The 19,170-nt window shown below is 41.0% G+C and overlaps 1 protein-coding gene across 1 annotated transcript in view; it reads left to right on the forward strand.

Annotated features, from left to right (window-relative positions):
* Nucleotides 1-15,835: 15,835 nt before the first annotated feature.
* Nucleotides 15,836-19,170, forward strand: part of LOC131882817 (potassium voltage-gated channel subfamily H member 7-like) — an 83,424-nt gene continuing 80,089 nt past the window's right edge. The window contains exons 1-4 of the mRNA XM_059230083.1: nucleotides 15,836-15,916; nucleotides 16,739-16,835; nucleotides 17,928-18,065; nucleotides 18,478-18,835. Coding sequence (XP_059086066.1) covers nucleotides 15,851-15,916; nucleotides 16,739-16,835; nucleotides 17,928-18,065; nucleotides 18,478-18,835 — 659 coding nt within the window. The 5' untranslated portion in view covers nucleotides 15,836-15,850. The remainder of the gene's footprint in view (nucleotides 15,917-16,738; nucleotides 16,836-17,927; nucleotides 18,066-18,477; nucleotides 18,836-19,170) is intronic.

Consider the following 19,170-nt stretch of genomic DNA (forward strand, 5'->3'; position numbering starts at 1 on the left):
GAACTTTGCCGGCCTCACGTTTACATACTCGTTCAACCTGTCAGGAGCTGCTTTACTTGAGCCATCATGATGAACTTCCGAGGCGGCCGAGTCGCTGCATCCCAAAGTGTGAAAGGGTTCATCTTAGTTGGCACCAACTCCAAAAATGTGTTGGGTGCACTTTGGGGCGCACAGGCAGGCCATCAAAGTTGCAGGAACCATTGCTGCGGATGGCATTGGTCAGAAATTTAAATATATACCCATCGACTTACAATAGTTGGCGGTTTGGAATGAAATGAAATGACGTCATTTTCAAGATTCACGATCAGGGCAGAAAAGAACAAAAAAATTGTGTTCTCTTTGACAAAAAGACTAAATATAAACATAAAACAGGAAACAACGAATCAAGAATTTCACTCGTCCCTGAGAAGGAGGGAGGGGATCTACTCATTTTGTAATGCCAGGTTTACTTTGATGCAAAAATGTCATCCTCCTTATAAGGAGCAAAGTAATCAGCTCAAAAAGTACAATCCTACAAACACACGTTATGGAAAAAGGCGACGATTCAAACGAGGGGCATGTAAAATGTGGCCTGTTTCTGTACGATGATTGCCTTGGATGATTATGACTCACTTTCAACCAAATGAACTTCGATTGCTTCCTTGAATTATTCTTCGACCTCAAAGAGACTCAAGAATACGAAATGACGATAGTGATAGGGAATACTAAATGTGATTTGCCTTTGATTTGATTCAAAGACTCTTTTGGACATTCCCAAGATGCTCTTGGATTGAGTTTATATGATGGTATTTGAAAATACGCGATGCCTGACATTCTGGGGTGAATGGCTGTTATTTCCTCTCTCTTTTAGTAAGATGTGATCATGGCACTTAATCCCTCATTTAGCTCCTCTCATTAGCTTGCCGAAGCAGAAGACCTTCATAATTCCTCGAAGAGCAATAAGTACTCTCTATTCAGTCATTGCTTCATTCAACGTGATTAATCACTTCGGAAATCACAAGATTGTACCACAAAAGAACTATCAGCCCAATTCTTGCCCATTTTGTGTGCAATATGCATATACAAATGGGAAAAAAGACCAAGAACTTGCCCAAAGGCCAAGCCAGCCTTACTTTCATTTTCAATGGCCATTACCAGGGCGGAAAAGAAGGGAAAACTTTTTTCTTCTTTTGGATGGGAACGGGAAAATTGGGATCACTTTTTATTTGACTTTTCTTACCCGACGGCCTCAGCCATGATAAACGATGAGGAATTGGCATTTGGCACGTGAACGAGTTGGTAGTCATGGGAAAAAATGCGATTAATAACGCCAATCAAACCAAGAAGAAGAGATAAGACCACCCACCCATGGGGCTCTCATGTCAACTTCATGTTCGTCTGACAAATTGTTCCAGCCTTGACTGTCCTCCAATGTGACCACTTCACCAACAACAGCAGCTCACTTTGGAACTTGGATCATCGATCTGGGAGGAACTCAGTGGGAATGAAGACCCAGCAAAAAAATTGGCTCCCTTTGAATTGGTGCTCAATTTGATCTCTCTCAGGCGTTTTTTTAGGACAAGTTCCACCCTATGACCATCATTAATCTCGCCCGAGAGGTCCTCTTTGTCATCGAAGCGAGAAAGACAGGAATAGCTTTGAGTCAAAGAAATGAGCATGCTCATCAGTCCAACTCTTTTTTTTCATGAGTGATAAGAGCCCAAGCCCATGATGATATATACCCATGAAAGACCCCCGCTTCGTTTCGCTTGAATTGAGCCTTTTATGATTGAAAAAGTGAACCAGCGCTTTGGCGGATCCATTAACCTGTTACTACCAAAGCATAGTTTGGCATCTAATATACTTCTGATGGACTTCAATATAATATATATGATATAAAGATTGAAAGGTAATAAATAGACCAATTATAAAACCTTTCATTTTAATAGTACTGGGGATTACATTCCCTGTAGCGGTTAGAAAAGCCCGTAAGATACAAAAAAAAAATGAAAGCACGTGCTTCAATGCCGACCTTTTTCTTCAAAGTGAAAAGAAGAGATGCGTGAGCGAAAGTGCTTCCATTTGGCTTTTGGACTGTTGTCCCTTAAAAAAGAATGAGATGGTTCCTCTACGATTTGTTTGCTCCGCTTCAAATGGTCTGTGAATCATGGTGGGTTTAAAGGCCTGAAACTAAGTGATCTCCGCGTGATCAAGGGAGTGCTTGATCAGATCCCCAAGTTACTTAGATAACAAAAAAGCTAGAGCACGCCAGTCATGTTGAGCAATGGCATTCAGTCCAAAAGCAGGTCAAGGCCAGGGGTGTCTTTGTTCTCGCCACCCTCTGGGTCTTTCATGAGCAGACTTCATGGAAAGATTCTGATATGCGGATGAACGATTAATTCACAGCCAACTTGATGACACGTCTCTGAAAGAGACAAGGTCACACATGGAAAAAGAGAGTCAATCAGGGCGCCAGAAAATGGTAAATAGTAGCACCGTAGCAAAGTCGCTCGAAGGATATTCATCTTTTTTCGGGTGTCATTATGATGAGGCGGCAGAAAATTGCCAGACTCGCCATAATTCCGTTCAAGCGAGTGTTGCTCATTCAATCATCTTCCCTTTCAGAAAGTTGCTGGGAAAGCCGTTTTTTCGTGGTGTGACTTGACTTGATCCTCATGTCTAATCAGCTGGTGGTTGGCACATGGCCATGGTTTAGTCCGACCAACCTCGACCGAAACAAGTCACGAGGCCTTCATCATTGGTCAAGGCTGCTTCTCCGTCTCCGATCGCAATCTCGACTGCAAGCCCGACCCCACCACAACGATAGCTCCTCTGAAACAAAATGATTGGCGTTTCGAAGCGAGGTCATCTGATCTCTGCCAACAATTTCGTGGAATCCATTATTCGACGATTCGACGAGAAGAGTAAGTGAGATAGAGGAAGCAAACAAATAAGCCCTGTCCAGGCGGGGACGCCCGGTATTGTTGTACGAGCGTCCTGCATGTATTGGGTACCTACCGCATGGCCTTGGAAGGGAATTAATGCATCAAATTCCCAATTTCTTTTCTTGAGGTTTTTCCAATCTCTCGTAAGTGATTGAATCTCTATTCAATTTGACTGCACACTGTGAAGAGGGATGAAAAAGTACAATCTGAATATTGTTCTCTACCTTGGTCATTGTTCTTAGTTAATGCAGTTTTTTCTCTATATATTTTGATATGCACTCGTTCCTAGTTCTATGACATGGGCTTTGAAACAACATGTTTAATTTTGACGAAAGAATGGAAAATGGATTTCAATAGAAAAATGAATGACCTTTAACAAATCTAAAGAGTTAGACTTATGTTCAGGTAAGAACCTCTGAAAAGTAGATTGGTCGACCGAGGGCGAGAATTGTCATGATCCATCTATATCAACCAAATGTGCTTTCTCTCATGAGAAGAGTTCCAATGGTTTACGCACTTGGGAGCTGTCTCCGGTTCGATTTATCACCTTTAATGTTCTTCTCTCTGATTTACACCCATCCAATAGGAAGAGAACCCATCTGATATCATCTGACCATTAGACTTGGAGAATGCAGGGACGATGGATGCACTGGCTTCTGCGTGAACGCTAGAATATGGACGGGGACGCTGGAGTCGAGAATTAACAATTCTCGAACAAGTAAACGTCCTGTGGTTTTTCGAATAAGACTTGCATTAAGTCGCCAAAATTAAGTATTATAATTTTCAGCTCGATCGAACGACTAAATCAAAATTTATGCTCTCTGAAACCTCACCACATAACTCTACACGGAAGAGCCTACATGAATGAGCCTAGCCTTACCCAGTCTTGTCGTAATCAATTACCAGAAGAGGGCTAGCTCATTAATTAAGTTCCTTGTTTTGTACTGCACTTTGAGAGGGCGCAACTTTTGACCCAGTCCTTCAATCGAGTTGCAAATTGAATTGAGATACGGAATTTTCGCGACTTGTCTCACCTAAAGACGAATGCAATGCAATTTCTTAAATTAGAGTTGATTATAGGGACTTCTAGAAATATGGAAATGAACGGGTTTCCCAACAAATCGGTCCGCTTCGGGTCAGAACAACGCTGCGTCATACAGCAGTTTATAATTTGTTCATAGAATAAGAAATGCAGTTCGTTGCAATCAAAAGCGAGCCATTTTTATAAAATTTGATTTTAAGTGGTTGGTTCCAAAATCATTCAAAGCCCAGGTAGCAACTGACAAAGACCAAGTTGGAGATCCATTTCTTAAATCATTTGTTCATAACTTTTGCTACCTGAGTTCCTTAAGTCGATTCATCTGGTCAGATCTTGTGATCATACATATGAAACTATAATTTTGGATGAGCCAAATGGTTCAGGTAGTATGAAGTTTTCTCTTTTTTCTTGTAAATCTATGTCTTTAGAAGTCCGAGAGTAGATTTCAGATGGGCATGCTTGCATTTAGCCGAATGGAAAGCAAGAGGATGACTCAATTCAAGGTACATAGAAAACAGCTGAATCTAAAATTGTGTTATCCAGGGTACGGCAGAAAACAGTCTGAACCAATCTTTTGTTATTTGAAGTAACCAGGCGCTTGGATCGGGGAAAGCCCAAAAATATGGTCATTTACGAGTAACACGAATTATTTACCTAGTATTATGCATGGGAATTGTTCAGATTTATATGCAAGTATGAAATAGTGTTGCATGCTTCCATGAAGAATCACGTGTCATTTGGGTTCTTTGATGAAGTGTTCGGATTCTCTTTTGTTCAAATTATGCCACTGATTATCCTGCTTCCAGTCATCAATGAATAGAAACTGCACGCTCTTGGAAACTGCTGTCTAGTTTCTTCGGTGAGACTAGGCTTACAACTCTTACTTTAGTGGCTAAAAATTCAAAAATGAAGAGCAAATTTCCATGTCACAATTACATGCAGAACTAGCTGTCTCAAGGTTTCGATCAAAGAAGGATCGTGTGAAAATTAAAGACTCTCATAATTCGTGTTGATCGTTTACGCAGCCCCCCAAATTACCTTTGATTTTTCCATTTTTTTTGTCCGAAATAACGCAAAACTTGGCTTTAGATTCCCGTGTGTAATATATGAAAAAGCTAAACATTTTGGGTGGCCCATATAGATTGACTTATTCTAAAACCCAGTTTTCTGTATCAGACAACCGTGCACCACCAGTCTCTTAACTTCTTTTGCAAGCTTTTCCTTTCGATTTTTCATGCAAAAACGAAGTCGAAAATGAAGCCATGAACATTTCCAACGTCAGTCAGCCCAAACGGAATGGAGAAGAGGCACGGAAGATTGCTTAATCAACTACTCGTGACTAGAGACCCTGAAGGCAGAGAGGCTTATTACTAATAATTCTGTTACTCTCTAATGTATCAAAGTGCATCAAATAGGATTGGTATTCACCAAAAAGGGACGTCACTGAGAGGCTTGTAGAAACGTGACTAAAATATGAAAATCGAATTTGTGACACATTACTAAGTAGCCATTATGATTTATGGAAACTATAACAGGAGAGAAACGTAAAATTGCTTGAAAATGATCTCAAAACTCTTTTCACGTTTGACCTTAAACCTTGAACCCAGATGAATTTCCCTGTATGTACCTAGGTCATTGTTTCCATATCTTGCGTGTTTGCGCAAAGTTTTGTCACTTTTCCCCACCAACCATTTAGAATCACTAACCTAGGTGGATAGGCGTCTTACTAAGCTAGATTTCAAGGCCAAACATCATAACAAAACTAGCAATTATGAAGGTCAAGGGAAACTCAATAATGTATTTCCTCAGTAAAACAGCTCATTCAACAATGTGGAGGAATTGTGTTGGCTTGAATATTTCAGGTTCTTATTCATCATTTAAAATGCTTTTAACCCTTACAAGGCCCTCTTCAGGAGAATCATTCCACTAGTTAAACACTTTGAACTATTCCCTTTTGAATTTAATATTTCAGAAAATGAAATTACTTGAATGGGTTGTGAGAGATCTAAAATGAAAATTAACACCTGTGGCTTACAAAATTCTTTTATGAAACACGTTACTGTATATTGAACGGTGTAAACCATTACATACAACCATGCTCTTTCTTTTGTAGTGCTTTAGTCAAAGTTTTTTCTTGCAGACTGTGAGCTAACAATGACAAGTACTGTTTGTCCCAAATGTATGGTTACATTTTTCTGCTCATCTTATCTTGCCTATAGATTCCAAATGGTTTGAATAAACCAAAACTTTATTATAATGAAATGGTTTAACTTGCAATACTGCTCCTTACTTTCAAACACATTACCCTCTGCAGCAATGAACTCCTCCCCGCAGGAACAGAGCCTGGAGCAGACCCTGTTCAGGGTGAATGTGGACAAGTTGTTCCACTCATTTTCAACTGATGTCTTCAGTGCATCAAAGTTGCTGTGGTGGCCTTGGACTCCACGGTGCTCCACAAATAGAAATCCAAATGGTTCAAATTTGGCTAGAATGTGGGCTAAATTTTCTTTAACCAAAATCCCTTGGATCCCAATTGCAGCAATGTTTGTTCCTCTGGACGGCTTTGCTCATATGATTTGGGGCTCCATCTTGAGTCTAGATCCAATATCTACATCCATAGGTTGCATTGAGTGTTGGGAACATTGTGGTGGACAACAATTGCTTGGATTGAATGGAATCCACACTACCTTTGATCCAGTATGGAGCAAAAGCCTTTCCATCAGAGCCAATAACACTTGCATCATAGCTCCAACAGGGTACTTAGTTTTTCTGACAGACTCTACGGCTGGATTGGTCTCCTCAAGTAATAAGCCAAGGTAGCAGGAACAAACATGCTAGTCAAAGTCTCCAGAACAAGTGTGTTTCATTTACTGGCGTGGACTTGGTGGTGGCGCGGCGGAACTCCGGATCTCGGCGGCCAGCTGCTTGGCAGCCCAAGAAGAGCACACGCTTGGTCATGACTTCATAAAGGTGCAACCGGTTACCATTGAAGTAGACCTCACAGCGCCTTTCTAGAGAACCTGCTGAGCTGGGGCGGCCTTGAGGGTGTGCTGGAAGGGCTTGAGGAAGCTGGAGAGCTTAGCAGCCTTGGAGTAGAGGGGGAGGAAGTGCCTGATGGGCGCTGAATAAGAGGGGCAAGCATTTGGTGTGCTAATAGCAGCAGTGGCCGCAGCAAGGCGGCCAGCCTCAGACACAGTGTGGGCACTGAGAGAGGTGGTGTGGACCGCGTCAATCTTGCTGGAGAAGGTGGAGCACTCTACCTTGTTTGCAGCGATGGGGAGGTCAGTAAACTTGACGGACTGGGATATGGAGTCAAAGCAAGTCAGTGATGCGGGTGTTGTAGAGATGCGCTCCAGTAAGGGGTCAACTTGGATATGGTGGCTGCTGCTGCGGGATCTAGTAATGGTGATGAGGGCAGTGGCGTGATTGCCACAGTTAGTGATCTTGCCCTTGAGAGACTTTTGCAATGGGAGCTGATTTCTGCAAGGAACAGTCTTGAGGTTGGTGGCATCCTCTGGCTTGTTGGGATCCATAGGCAAGGGAGCAGTGATGGTCCAATGGAGTTATTACTGTGCCATATAATTTGAGGTAGCAGGAACAAACCTGCTAGTCAAAGTCGCCAGAGCAAATGCGTTTTATTTGCTTGAAATCGCTACTGCTGACATCGGAAAAACAGGCGGGGGAAAAATCAAATGGGGTTTTCTCAGGGCTGCTTCACGCTCTGAGGTTGCGTAATAAATCCCAAACACATCATTGGGGTGCTGGTAATGTAGCATCAACCATGAGAATCTTTTCATTGGAGAAGATGGGGATCTTGTTGCTCTTCCTTTTTAGTATGCTGAGGATTGTTTTGAATTGGCCAAACCTTTTTTTGCGTTCCAGCTTTATCAGGCTTGGGCTCTCGTGCAAACACGACTCCCTAAACGTAGATCTTCCCTTACAATGGTTAAATCTGTTGTCCTAGACAATGCATTGGATGTTGTTGCAAGGATTTTGATCAATGCAGAGCTTGACCGTCTTGATACTGGACAGAATCCTTGTTGTTCTTTTTCTTCCAGGCCTTTTCTCATGCTAAAGTTGCCAAATGGTAAATCAAAGGTTTTCACCTTGTGGACAGTCCTCCTGATGACGTCAGACCTGCTGGCAATCTGGTTGACCTTGTCATCAGTCTCAGTGCATGCAACAATTGTTTTACCAAACCCATCCATTGCCTTGAACCTACTGAACCAATTGTCTTGTCAAAGCCTTTAATGCATGCAGTAACTGAACCTTGAATCTCTTTTGATTTTGACGCAATCAAGTAAGCAACGAAAAATGACGGGAAATTAAAAATGTGCCACGTTAAAAACATGTAATTGTATATTTGGGACATCCAGTATATCTTATTAAGACTTTCTTTACTAATGTAGTTCAAATGACATATGGCACTCTAGCCTTGTGGAATCGGAAGGTTAAGCCCGTGTTGGATTATATCTGACATAAACCATCTTAAAGTTAAACTTCTTAAGCAAAATGAAAATGTGAGCTCTTTTTTGAAATGACAGACTCCTTATTGAGCTTTTTTAACCTTTTACTTCTTCGTTAACAGCTGACAGCCAATCAAATCGGTCTAATTTGATGCCGCAAACTTAATCTCCCAGGTCTCTGACTTGAGGGTCTCTACTCCTGACACGCTATAAACGCAATTCTTTTCCAGACATTTATTGACCAGGGTCACTAATTGAAGTTATACATAAGATTTTGATAGAATTAGCCCAAGACAACTCAATCGTAGGAAAAAATTGGTCCAATCGTCCCTATATTTGAAAAAGGTTAACTTGCAATCCTCCCTCTGTAATGCAGAACGTAAACCATATTTTGCCCTGCGTAGGAACGTTATAGGTGTAACACGACCCGACCTCCTTAACGTAGTCCTCAAGTCTATTGATGTGGTGTGGCGCTCTTACGAGATTCGCCGAACCTTCAGTCGGAGTCAAACTTTGCAAAAAAAACACTCGCCAGATCTGCGGGTGAACAAACAAATAATTTACCTTGAGGATCAACCATTCCCAGGTCCGAGTAACTGCAGTTATATGGAGTTAATATCATCAAACTCCAATTACGTCAATCTTCTGGGGTTCACGGTGTCTTTTGAAGTGATAAGATTGGAATATTTAGCTTCCCAGTCCACTTTCTAGTTTGTTTGTTTTCAAATTCCAATGACGTTGAGGGATTGTAGATTTTTCCATAATTAACAAAAGTACTTAAAGTCGAATCGAGAAAGTTCATGACTTGACGCACATTTAATGCTTTAAACGTATACGCAAGGTTTCAATAATTTCCTTTTTATTTGCCTTCTTGGAGTGGTGTTGCTTAAACATAATTACACTGGCACGTACGTACTTTTCACTTTTCTCAAGTCAAATATTTAATTAAGAAGTTGCCCGAACTTTCGCCTAACTTCTTTCCTAATGACTCTTCAGCCTCAGCCAATTTGGTTTGATTACGGTGAGCATTTCTTTTCTTCGGAAAACACCTATTCTCGAGTCCATTTTCCGCTGCAAGGGCAATTTTCTAGAAATATAGAGGTCATTAGCATTTATTTCAAGTGAATAGATAGTTATGTCCAGTTAAAATGTTTAAAGATCTCCTCCTCATAGGTTTAATTCTGGCAGTGCTGCTTACTTGTATTGGTAAACGTTCTGATTGGCATATATTTTGGATATTTAGGACAGCATTCTAGTCATTAGAGCTTGGCGACAGTATTCTCCTCGGTCTTCAAAATTGTGTCTCTAGTGCAACGCCGTGATTACTGTATTTCATCTGAATCTGGAAGCGTAAATAGCTTGAACATAAATTCGCGTGTTTTTAAATGCCTGGGATTAAGAAAAAGATGAGCTTGTAGTTTGAAGACTAGAAGAAAAATCATTACAAAGGAATTGATAGCAGGCTAGTCATGGATATGCACGCAGACTTTAGTGAATGTAAACAGGTTGGTTGGCTAAATAACGCATTAAGTTGATGGTCTTCTGATAATTCATTACAAATGGTATTTTTCATCGAATGGCTAAGCCGAAACGTCCGATTCGGCATTTGAGAGGCTTTTCGTTATGGGCGTTCTACATTGCTTTTGTTCTTCAAATTCATATTTCATTTGTTGTAACAAGAATTTCTGAAGATCTAATATAGTCAATTTCACTTCAGCGGACTGGATCACGGCTTCCTGACGGTCGTTCAAACTATTCTTTTAAATGTTTTTGCGAGAAGCAGGTCTCATTGCATGTATATGTAAGGTACATTATTGTTAAAAAATAGGTGATTTGGGGCCCATTGTGGGTTCAAGGGTTGCCATTCGAGGCAAATATCCAATAGAGAAGTAGGGTTTAGGTGGATGGGGGAGACCTGGGATCATTGGTCAAATGCGCTACAACCATCTCCCTTTCGTCCTTTGGGTAGTAGCCCATCAACTACCGATGGCGGCTTTAAGTGAGCTCAAATTTGAATAAGGGATTCGGTTGGTTCTTGCCTCCAAGGCAGAATGGTGAACTTGAACACCTTGTGATATTAGACCTGGGTGCTGATTTTCTCCTCCAGTCAAAAGACGAAAGGCGGCATCATTTTTCCATTGGACCTGAAGTCCTCAGGTACCCCTATGACATCACCCTGTTGATTGGCCAACCACCGAGCGCTTCTCCGGTTGTAAACTTTGAGATCCCTGATGGAGGTTAACTATCCTGGCAGGCTTTAGGCAGTCCTTTGGCTGATTTGGGCATCGACCAAATCTTGGATCCTTTATTATTCAACCATTCCGGACCTGCATCATCCTAGTTTCCTCTTCGGTCTTCACTTGAGGCTGACCAATTTCTCCTTTTCCGCCTTCAAACTTATACCAAATCCATCAAGCGATACCTGTGCGTGACCTATTGCATTTTTCATGGGAAACTGAGCCCGTAACCATGTTTAACGGGCAGCACTATTCGAAATTGGACCACTCTGGTGGTGATGACCGGACGAGATTTGTCCTTCCCAGATTAATGACTTGATAACGTATTATCATAACTTCTGAATATTGGCGGTTACGCACCTTTGTCGGCCTCTAAACCAAACTCCACCAACGACGAGAGCTGACAGAGGACTTGTTCAATCTGAACCACCCCTTTCTCAGCAATAATCAAGATTATCATCACTCTCCTCTGCTTGCCTGTACCCGTGGTGTCTGATCTACTTCTCTACAATATTTCTACACACACTGAACCCAAGTCATTTCCGCTGTGGTATCACATTGTACCGGGCAGTCAAACTATTTTGCTACTCTTAACATCTTACTATTTCGTCTGTCTTTGTACGCATATTGCCATTAAATTTAAATTTTACATCTGAATATTTTACGCAATGACCTGACCGCAAAAATTTGACTTAGTATCATTATCTCCAATGATAAACGTGACAGCTGGGACGTATCATATGTCACTGTCTTTGAAGATTGGGATCGGAGACAAACTCCCTTCCAAAGTCAATCGCTCGTAAGAAGATAGAGGTTGTTACCCCAGCCAAGACGGCTCTGACCTACTAAAAACACCTGAAAGGACACGGGAACGAAATTGAAGGCCATCCACTCCTTTGATCCAAGAATAGATTAATAAACATTCACGTGTGTGGAAGTATGCCCAAAGTGGTTCATGATATCAAGAAAGTGATTGGCATTTGTTATACACAATGATCATTATACATTAGCGCTAGAGGGATGTACTATTTTGAGAGACAAGAGAACTCTGATTGATCGGAAAATATCTTTCATAATTAGTCAAATCAAACATGCCATCAAAATGACCAAGCTGAAGAAAGCTTTAATTAAATTACCTTAGGACCACTGAACTGTAAGCTATAACCAGTAAAGAACTAGTGGAGAGGGGACAGTTAGTCCAAGGATGAGTACAAACAAGTCAGATTTGACTAAACACGTTGGGCTCATTTTCATATAAAACTCGTCTGATGGGTGTATCAGATCTAATATGAAACAGGATGTCATTTTTTTAATGATGGCCAGATAATTAGGAAATTTTTGTCATTTTCCATGCAATACATTTTGAAGCGACACCGAAGAAGCAATAATGGATATTGGTGATTAACAGCTTTTTATTAGTCATATCTCTCGTGTGCCGTTAAAGTCGTTTGTGCTATTTTGCTTACTGTATTTGAAAGCTTTTTTTCAAAAGAAAGAAAAAGATGAAATGTGCTTTTCAAGCCGTTTTGTTCATGATCTGTTTGAACTATCTGCCAGAGGTTTAATTAGTTGATTTTGCTTCTAATTAGATTGTCAAAGAATAATACTTTTCATGAATTATTCATTTCAAAGCTGCTTTATTCATAGTTGTGTTGTTTAAAAAGTCTTGTAATCCTGAATACTTTTGACCGGTGGTGGGCAAATCTATCCAAAAATCAATTGTTCACCCTGCCCACATGTACAGTGGATACTTTACAATTCTCGGATCAAGAGCTTTATTCCTGAGCCTGGCTGTCCTCATTTAGGTGGTTCTTGGTTCAGAGCATATTGCATGAGGAGTTAAAACAGCAATTCTCAAAAATTGATTAAAAGCGAATTCAAAGAAGGAATATTATAATGTTGACTAAACTCCGACCAAATATGTTTATTTCACGTCGAACAGACACTACAGAAGTTTGACGGTTCGGATGAGCGAGAGACTGCCAATGGCCATCAACATTTCCAATAGGTGGGATGCTGAAGAGGGTAGCTAAGTTGGCCCTGGGCATTGTTTTCCATATACATACTGTGGGATGTGGCGCTCGAGAGACTTGTGTTTCTAAATTGGTTCATATGATGATAACCTAAATTTTTTTTGTTGGACAGCTGAAATACGTCGAATGTGAGTTTGCCTCTAAGGAGTATCATCAAAGAACGCAACAGCACAGTTAATCAATAAAAAGGCTGAATGCAGCCTTTACGTTCGAAAACGAGCCTTAAAAACGAAAAAAACAGCATCTTTTTTCTTGTGATAACTACGAAATTCTTCACTTGAATGGAAGCACCCTGATAAGGACGTTGCTTTTTATTTTTGATATGAAGTCAAAGTGACTGAAGTCCTTGTAACGTTTTGCTTCCTGGCGCAAAAGGGGGGAACCCATATTTTACGAAGCCTGTCAAGCGTCAAACCCAGTAACAACCAAACTAGACAAAGTGTGTCATTAATTGGCAAAATCTATTATTCACAAAGTGAAGGCACATCACGGTCTTGTGCACTTATTTGGAGCTTCATTGAATCGATTTCAGTCGATGCTTTAATGTGCTCGTGTTCTCGTCATTTTGGCTTGATCCTTGAGTCTTATTATGCGGTGGTGAATTTGCACGAAGGTGAGCCAGAGAATATTTCACTCCAAATATGTTTCCGGATGGTTTTTGACGGAAGGACTCGTGAAAATGGAAAGACGGGTTCAGATCCGTTGTGGCCTTAGTGGTCCACACTCGATTTGCGACGCAAATCATTCAGAAATAAATTCGGCTCCAGGGCATGAAAATTGGTTCTAGATTGTAGGATGAGAATCATTGATTCTATCCCTACTTGAGCAAAGGTTGGAGACAGCGAAGCAATCGCGACACTTATTTTACTCGAAAGACCATAATGTAACTGTGACATGAAGTTCTTTCTCCACTGAACTTTTGAGAGCTAAAAAAATGACCGAATTGAAATATTTGAAGAAAACATCCCTGTGTTAGAAAAATGTAAGCCAAATCATGATAGCTGGCTGTGCATTCAATCCTTGTTCTGTGTTAGAGTCTTGACGAATTCAGATTGTAGCCGAGTTGTATTTGTATAAACGGCAACATGACAAAAACATGCTCCAATGACATGGTGAAGATGTTGATTTCGCTATGGAGAAAGCTTCTTCCATCCATTTGAGTTTTTCTAATGCATTATTAAGTGGAACACCGAAGATGGGTTTGTCATCCGAAAATCCGACCGAGCCGTGCATTAAAAAGTCGTATCCATTATTTATCTGCTCTTGTTTTGGTTTGTACTCACTCAGCTTCACGTGAAAAAAGATACTTAGTGAGAACATTTCGTTCAGCCCCTACAAAACTAGGCAGTCAACTACATACATGTCTTTCCCTTGAAATGGAGGCCAATGCCAGGCGACATTTCAACGAAATAGATACAAGACACGAGATGAAGCAAAATTTCTCAAGGATTAGTACATCTTTACTTCCTATTCAAAATTTCATTACCGTTACTTTTGGTTGAAACGGCTCAATCACGTTCAGAAAATGAAGTTTGAGATGTATGCATAGAAAGTTGGCCGCGAGTTCACGGCTGACCAGTAGATTTTGAGAAAAAGAGCTATGAATGCCCGCATTTCAATCATGATTGTATTTCGTCGTATAATACAATAGCGTCCCTCATAATCTCGTAATGGATGCAATTTTCGTTCCCCACTTTAATAATTTTGAATACTAAAGCAAAAATTTAAAATTCTCCTTATGCTCTAAGAATTGTAATTGCCCATATTTTTAGTAAATTCACCTTTACCCGGCGGACACTTAATATCGATATATTGCGGGAATGAGGGCAGGTTCGCACATGATGGAAGTTTATGCAACAACAGGTCACTTGAATATGTGAGGCAGGGATTTGGCTCCATGAACCATCGGAGAAACTTGAATGCTTGGCAAATCCTCAAACTAGATCTGTATGCTACGACTATTTGTCTCTGGTATTCCATCTACCAAAGCAATTTGTCTCAACTCGTTTCACGCAACGTCACGTTGAATTCAAGACAAAACGCACTCAGGGGAAGACAATTGTATCAAAACATTTCCCAGTGTTTTTGTTGTCATAGCTTTCATTTGAAATGATCACGAACCTATCCCAGTATCTAGAACATCTTACTATCAGTATCTAGAACATCTTACTATCAATGACTAATTTGCGGCTCATTGGGACCAATTATGAACAAAGGAGCAAAGCCTGTTTGGTTCTTGTATCAACATGGGAAGAATCAGACACGTGTGGTATGACGTATGGATTCCCAAAAGTTTTCCAGCTGTACCACCATCCCCGTGTGTTCTTTGCCAAAAAGATTCCCAAGATAGATTCTGCTCCTCGTCAGGTTGGAATTTTCCATTTGGCATTCTCGAGATCCATCAATGATCATAACAACAGAATAGCAAACGGGGAACACGAAGAAAGAAACCATTGAGGGGGGAGGCTAAAGTTTCAGCTTTGGTGACTTCATGACCCTCGACGCTCTCATCCGAATGCATTGAGCTTCTCCATATTCTTTGGTTGGGTATTCTATATAACATATTATCCAAAGGTGTAGAAAAATGGTAATTTTCGTCAGACCATAGCAAATTTTGATCAATTTGTAAGGCATATTTTAATGCGTAAAGTTCAAACCTCACTTTTGTCGTCCCTAGTCATTTGAGATAAGAATGTGTACAACAGGCCCCATTCAAATTGAGGAACAATTCAGGATCAATATCGTTTTCTCACGTATGATCCTTTATTTAATTGCATTAATATTGATAACATTTTCTTGAAGTGTGAGTTTGGTGGTAGGCTATTCTGGCATGTTTCGATTGGCTTTTTTCATCAAACATAACGTATGGATCAAAGTAAACAATTTGAAACACATGATTCCCAAAGAGAGGCCAATTCGTTCTCGTCGAGGGTCTCTTTCATTCTGTCATGGTCATTGACACCTCCTATAATGAATCGCGTTCCATCCCACAGATGAGCCCTATACAGTACAATTCAAACGTCTCACGCACTTGGCAAGTATCACAGTGTCACCATGAATTGTCTTTTGTCTTTCCCCAGATCGCAGTTTCTTGGCGTGCAATGCCAGCGAGGACCGGAACACCATTTTTTGCTCCGAAGGTTTCGTTACCATGTTCGGCTACTCCAAAGCCGACGTAATCGTTCGGAACAAAGAATGTCAGCTGGAATTTCTTCAGGTGAGGAGAACTCAAATGAACACTCGAGAGCTTTACGCACGAAGATGGACGGGAAGAGATGACTGGAAAAGAATCCGATTTTTTTTGTTCTTCTGCATTTTCTACTTCGTGTTCCCGTTCTACATCCCTACATCGTTGGAAACTTGGAACAGCCTGGGATCCAATGAGCTCTCCGACACTTGAAAGGAATGGTAATGGTCCAAGGCTGATAAGAATTCCTTTGGCCATTGATGACGATTTGATTCCTTGGTCCATTTTTCCATTCGAACTTCTTGAAAAAAAAAAACACGAAATCTCGTAATGAAATCCATTCAAGACGTTGTTGAGCTTCAACAGGGTGTTCCAATAGTTCCGAGCCTGATTTCCTTTTCTTTAGATATTGTGAGGTTGCAGTACAAAGAAAGCAGAATGATAATTCCAAGTTGTTACAAAAGAAAGAAAAAGTCCCCGAGGAGGTCCCTTGAGGAGAAGATGGGATTATTGAGCAATTGTGCGTTTCTGAGGAGCCACGGAAACGTTTGTTTTAAGAAAGGACAGATTACTTTTTCCAACCATAACAAAAGAAGCTTTTGCCAATTTTCTGTTCCACATTCATTCGTCATGTAATAGCTCTATCTATTGATAGAGGTACCTCCTGTTCACCGACGGATTACAACTTTGAACTGATCTGAACACAAGGGACAAGCTTCGGCCATCGTAAAAACCTGTTCAAAGCTCTATTCCTACTATGGAATTCGATTCTCTGCCATCTGAAATCTCGAATCTAATTTTGAGGTTCCAGTGGTTTTTCATTCCCAGGTTTGAGTTTAATCTTCGTTCTAGGGACCACTGACATCTCCCCAAGCTGTGACTTTAATAGAAGAGGCCATGAGAGGTGATTTGGAGCGACGAGTGGATGTTCTGCTCTACAGGAAAAACGGTGAGATTTTACGTAAGAACTGGAATTGCTCGCTCCAAGACGTTGGAACTCAAGTGAATTTGGGGGCCTTCAAAATCTACAAACTTCAAACATTGCCGAATGTAAAGTCATTCAAGCATTTGGTGCACACGGTTGCTTACATTTCGAAAGCACTTTGAATTTAGTTGAATATGGTGTTCTCGAACAAGCACTTCTATTCTGATTTGCTTCATTTACAAACCCGTGAAGTGGTTAGATACATCTTGGGACAACTGCCGTTTGTGAAGGATGAAGGTCACTCATGGATTTTGAAAGGCACCATAGACCAGGGTTCTATAGAGCTCAAACGATCAAGATGACACTTGAAACTTTCCCTTTATTTTATCTATCGCACACACATGGACACTTTGAATTACGTGATTGTCTATAATACATTGCAAATTCTTGATGCCATTGGACTAGCTATGGTTGAACAGCGTTGATTGAACCCCAGTAACGAAAGAAAAAAGCCGCTGCCTTCCTTAGAAATGTTCAAAACCTATTTTTCACTTGCAAAGTCAAGTCCTAGTAATTGAAGGCTGCAACTCAAGTCAAATTGATTGATGCATACGCAGGAACATTTTCTATTGACTAGAATTGAAATAAAAGATGTTAGATTTGAGGCTTGGACGTTACCTAGAATGTGTATCCGCTCACCACTTTGAGCATTGTATTTTCAAACCGGTTAACGTCCAAGCCCCTAACTCCGAGGAGGTAAGAGCTTTAAAAAACTGGCCTCTGGTGGGACATGCCTCATAATTTTAATAATGTCATTGGTTGCTCCTCACTTTGAGCTCTCAATGGAATTTTTAAAAAAACCTTAGGCTTATCAATTAGAAATGATCTTTAAAAAAGGTACAATTCTTAACTTGGGTCTACCAGACTTTGCCGTTTGGACCAAAAGAAGAACATTTTTGTGACAAACCAATGAGAACGTTCGAGAGTGCATGAAAGGGAGCAAGCTTTCATATCCAAAATAGTATGGAACGTTTTTATCGGGATCAAACTATTGTATGAATGAGCTACATTCATACGCATACATATTCGCTGTAACCGTTTTACGATATCTTCCAGGCGAGAGCTTCCTCTGCCATCTCTCAATTTGTCCAGTCAAAAACCGACTGGGAGTGGTCACCATCATAATCCTGGATTTTGACGATCCCGCACAAAACCCCGAGGACGAGAGGGAACATCTCGATCTTGGCACCAAATGTGAGTTATGCCGCATTACCACACGCGCTTCAAAGATCCACCAAACCACTCGTCTTCTACTGTAGTACACTGTACTCGTACATACAGTACAATTCTTACCGTATGTATGAATTGAACGTGCAAAGAGTGAATAGAAAAACGACTCTGAGCAATCCGATTTGGTGGGGGGTGTTTTTACTTTGTTCCTATTTCTAAATCTGAAAATATAAGCAATTTTCCTAATTCAACTTTGGTTCTGGTTAACGCAATCATGGTTCAAAGCTGGTGAAATGCTTGCACTTGAAAGCAAGGATATCGCCAGGAAGGTATAATAGACCAAGCCTGCAGTCTAAATTCAGCCATTTTTTTGTGCACCGCCAAGCCAAGGGATTTGAGGAACAACGAGGTCATTTTCCCTCATTTCCATTGCTAGTTAACCGTGCCAGGGCCTCATTTCGGCAAAGTCTTCGCCGAAAGCCTCGCCCCAAGCCCGGAGAATTGCGATCCACCCGAGGCCAACGCTATCGGGCTCGGCCCACCAAATCGGAGGAGAAAATCTCGGAAGAGGACGAAGGCGCCGGGGATTCCAGAGAGGATCTCGAGGCAGGCGATGATGGGTTCAAGCTCATCAGTGCACCGGATCCAGAGGAGGCAGATTCCGGACTCGCACAAGGAGAAGCCGAAGGGAACACCCCCGTCCAGATGGAGATGGAGAATGAGAATAGAGATTATAAGAACATAATTGACACTGCTGACCTGGATGTGAGCAACGGCTTCCACTATCACGAAAGGTAATGAATAAATGATGCATTCCCACTTGAAGATGACATGGCCCCAAGGGAACTCTTAAGCCTTTACGTTCATGTTTATGGGGTTTGAGAGGTCAGCAACATGAAGACACGCTTGGTAAAACCTGGTCTGAGGGTCGAAGCGATCGTTACATATCATATCTAATGCCAATTTTACGTAACAAACTACTTTATTGTCTGCTTACGGACAGTCAATATTGAAGTGTAAAATAGATTTGTCGTGAAGAATGTTTCATCGTTCGAGCCACAATACAGTTTATACGAATATCTTTGGAGCTTGAAAGTCCAACTTTGGGAGCACAGAATGAGGTGTGTTG

Source organism: Tigriopus californicus, chromosome 6, assembly GCF_007210705.1.
Source record: "Tigriopus californicus strain San Diego chromosome 6, Tcal_SD_v2.1, whole genome shotgun sequence".
Classification (NCBI taxonomy): Eukaryota; Metazoa; Arthropoda; class Copepoda; order Harpacticoida; family Harpacticidae; genus Tigriopus; species Tigriopus californicus.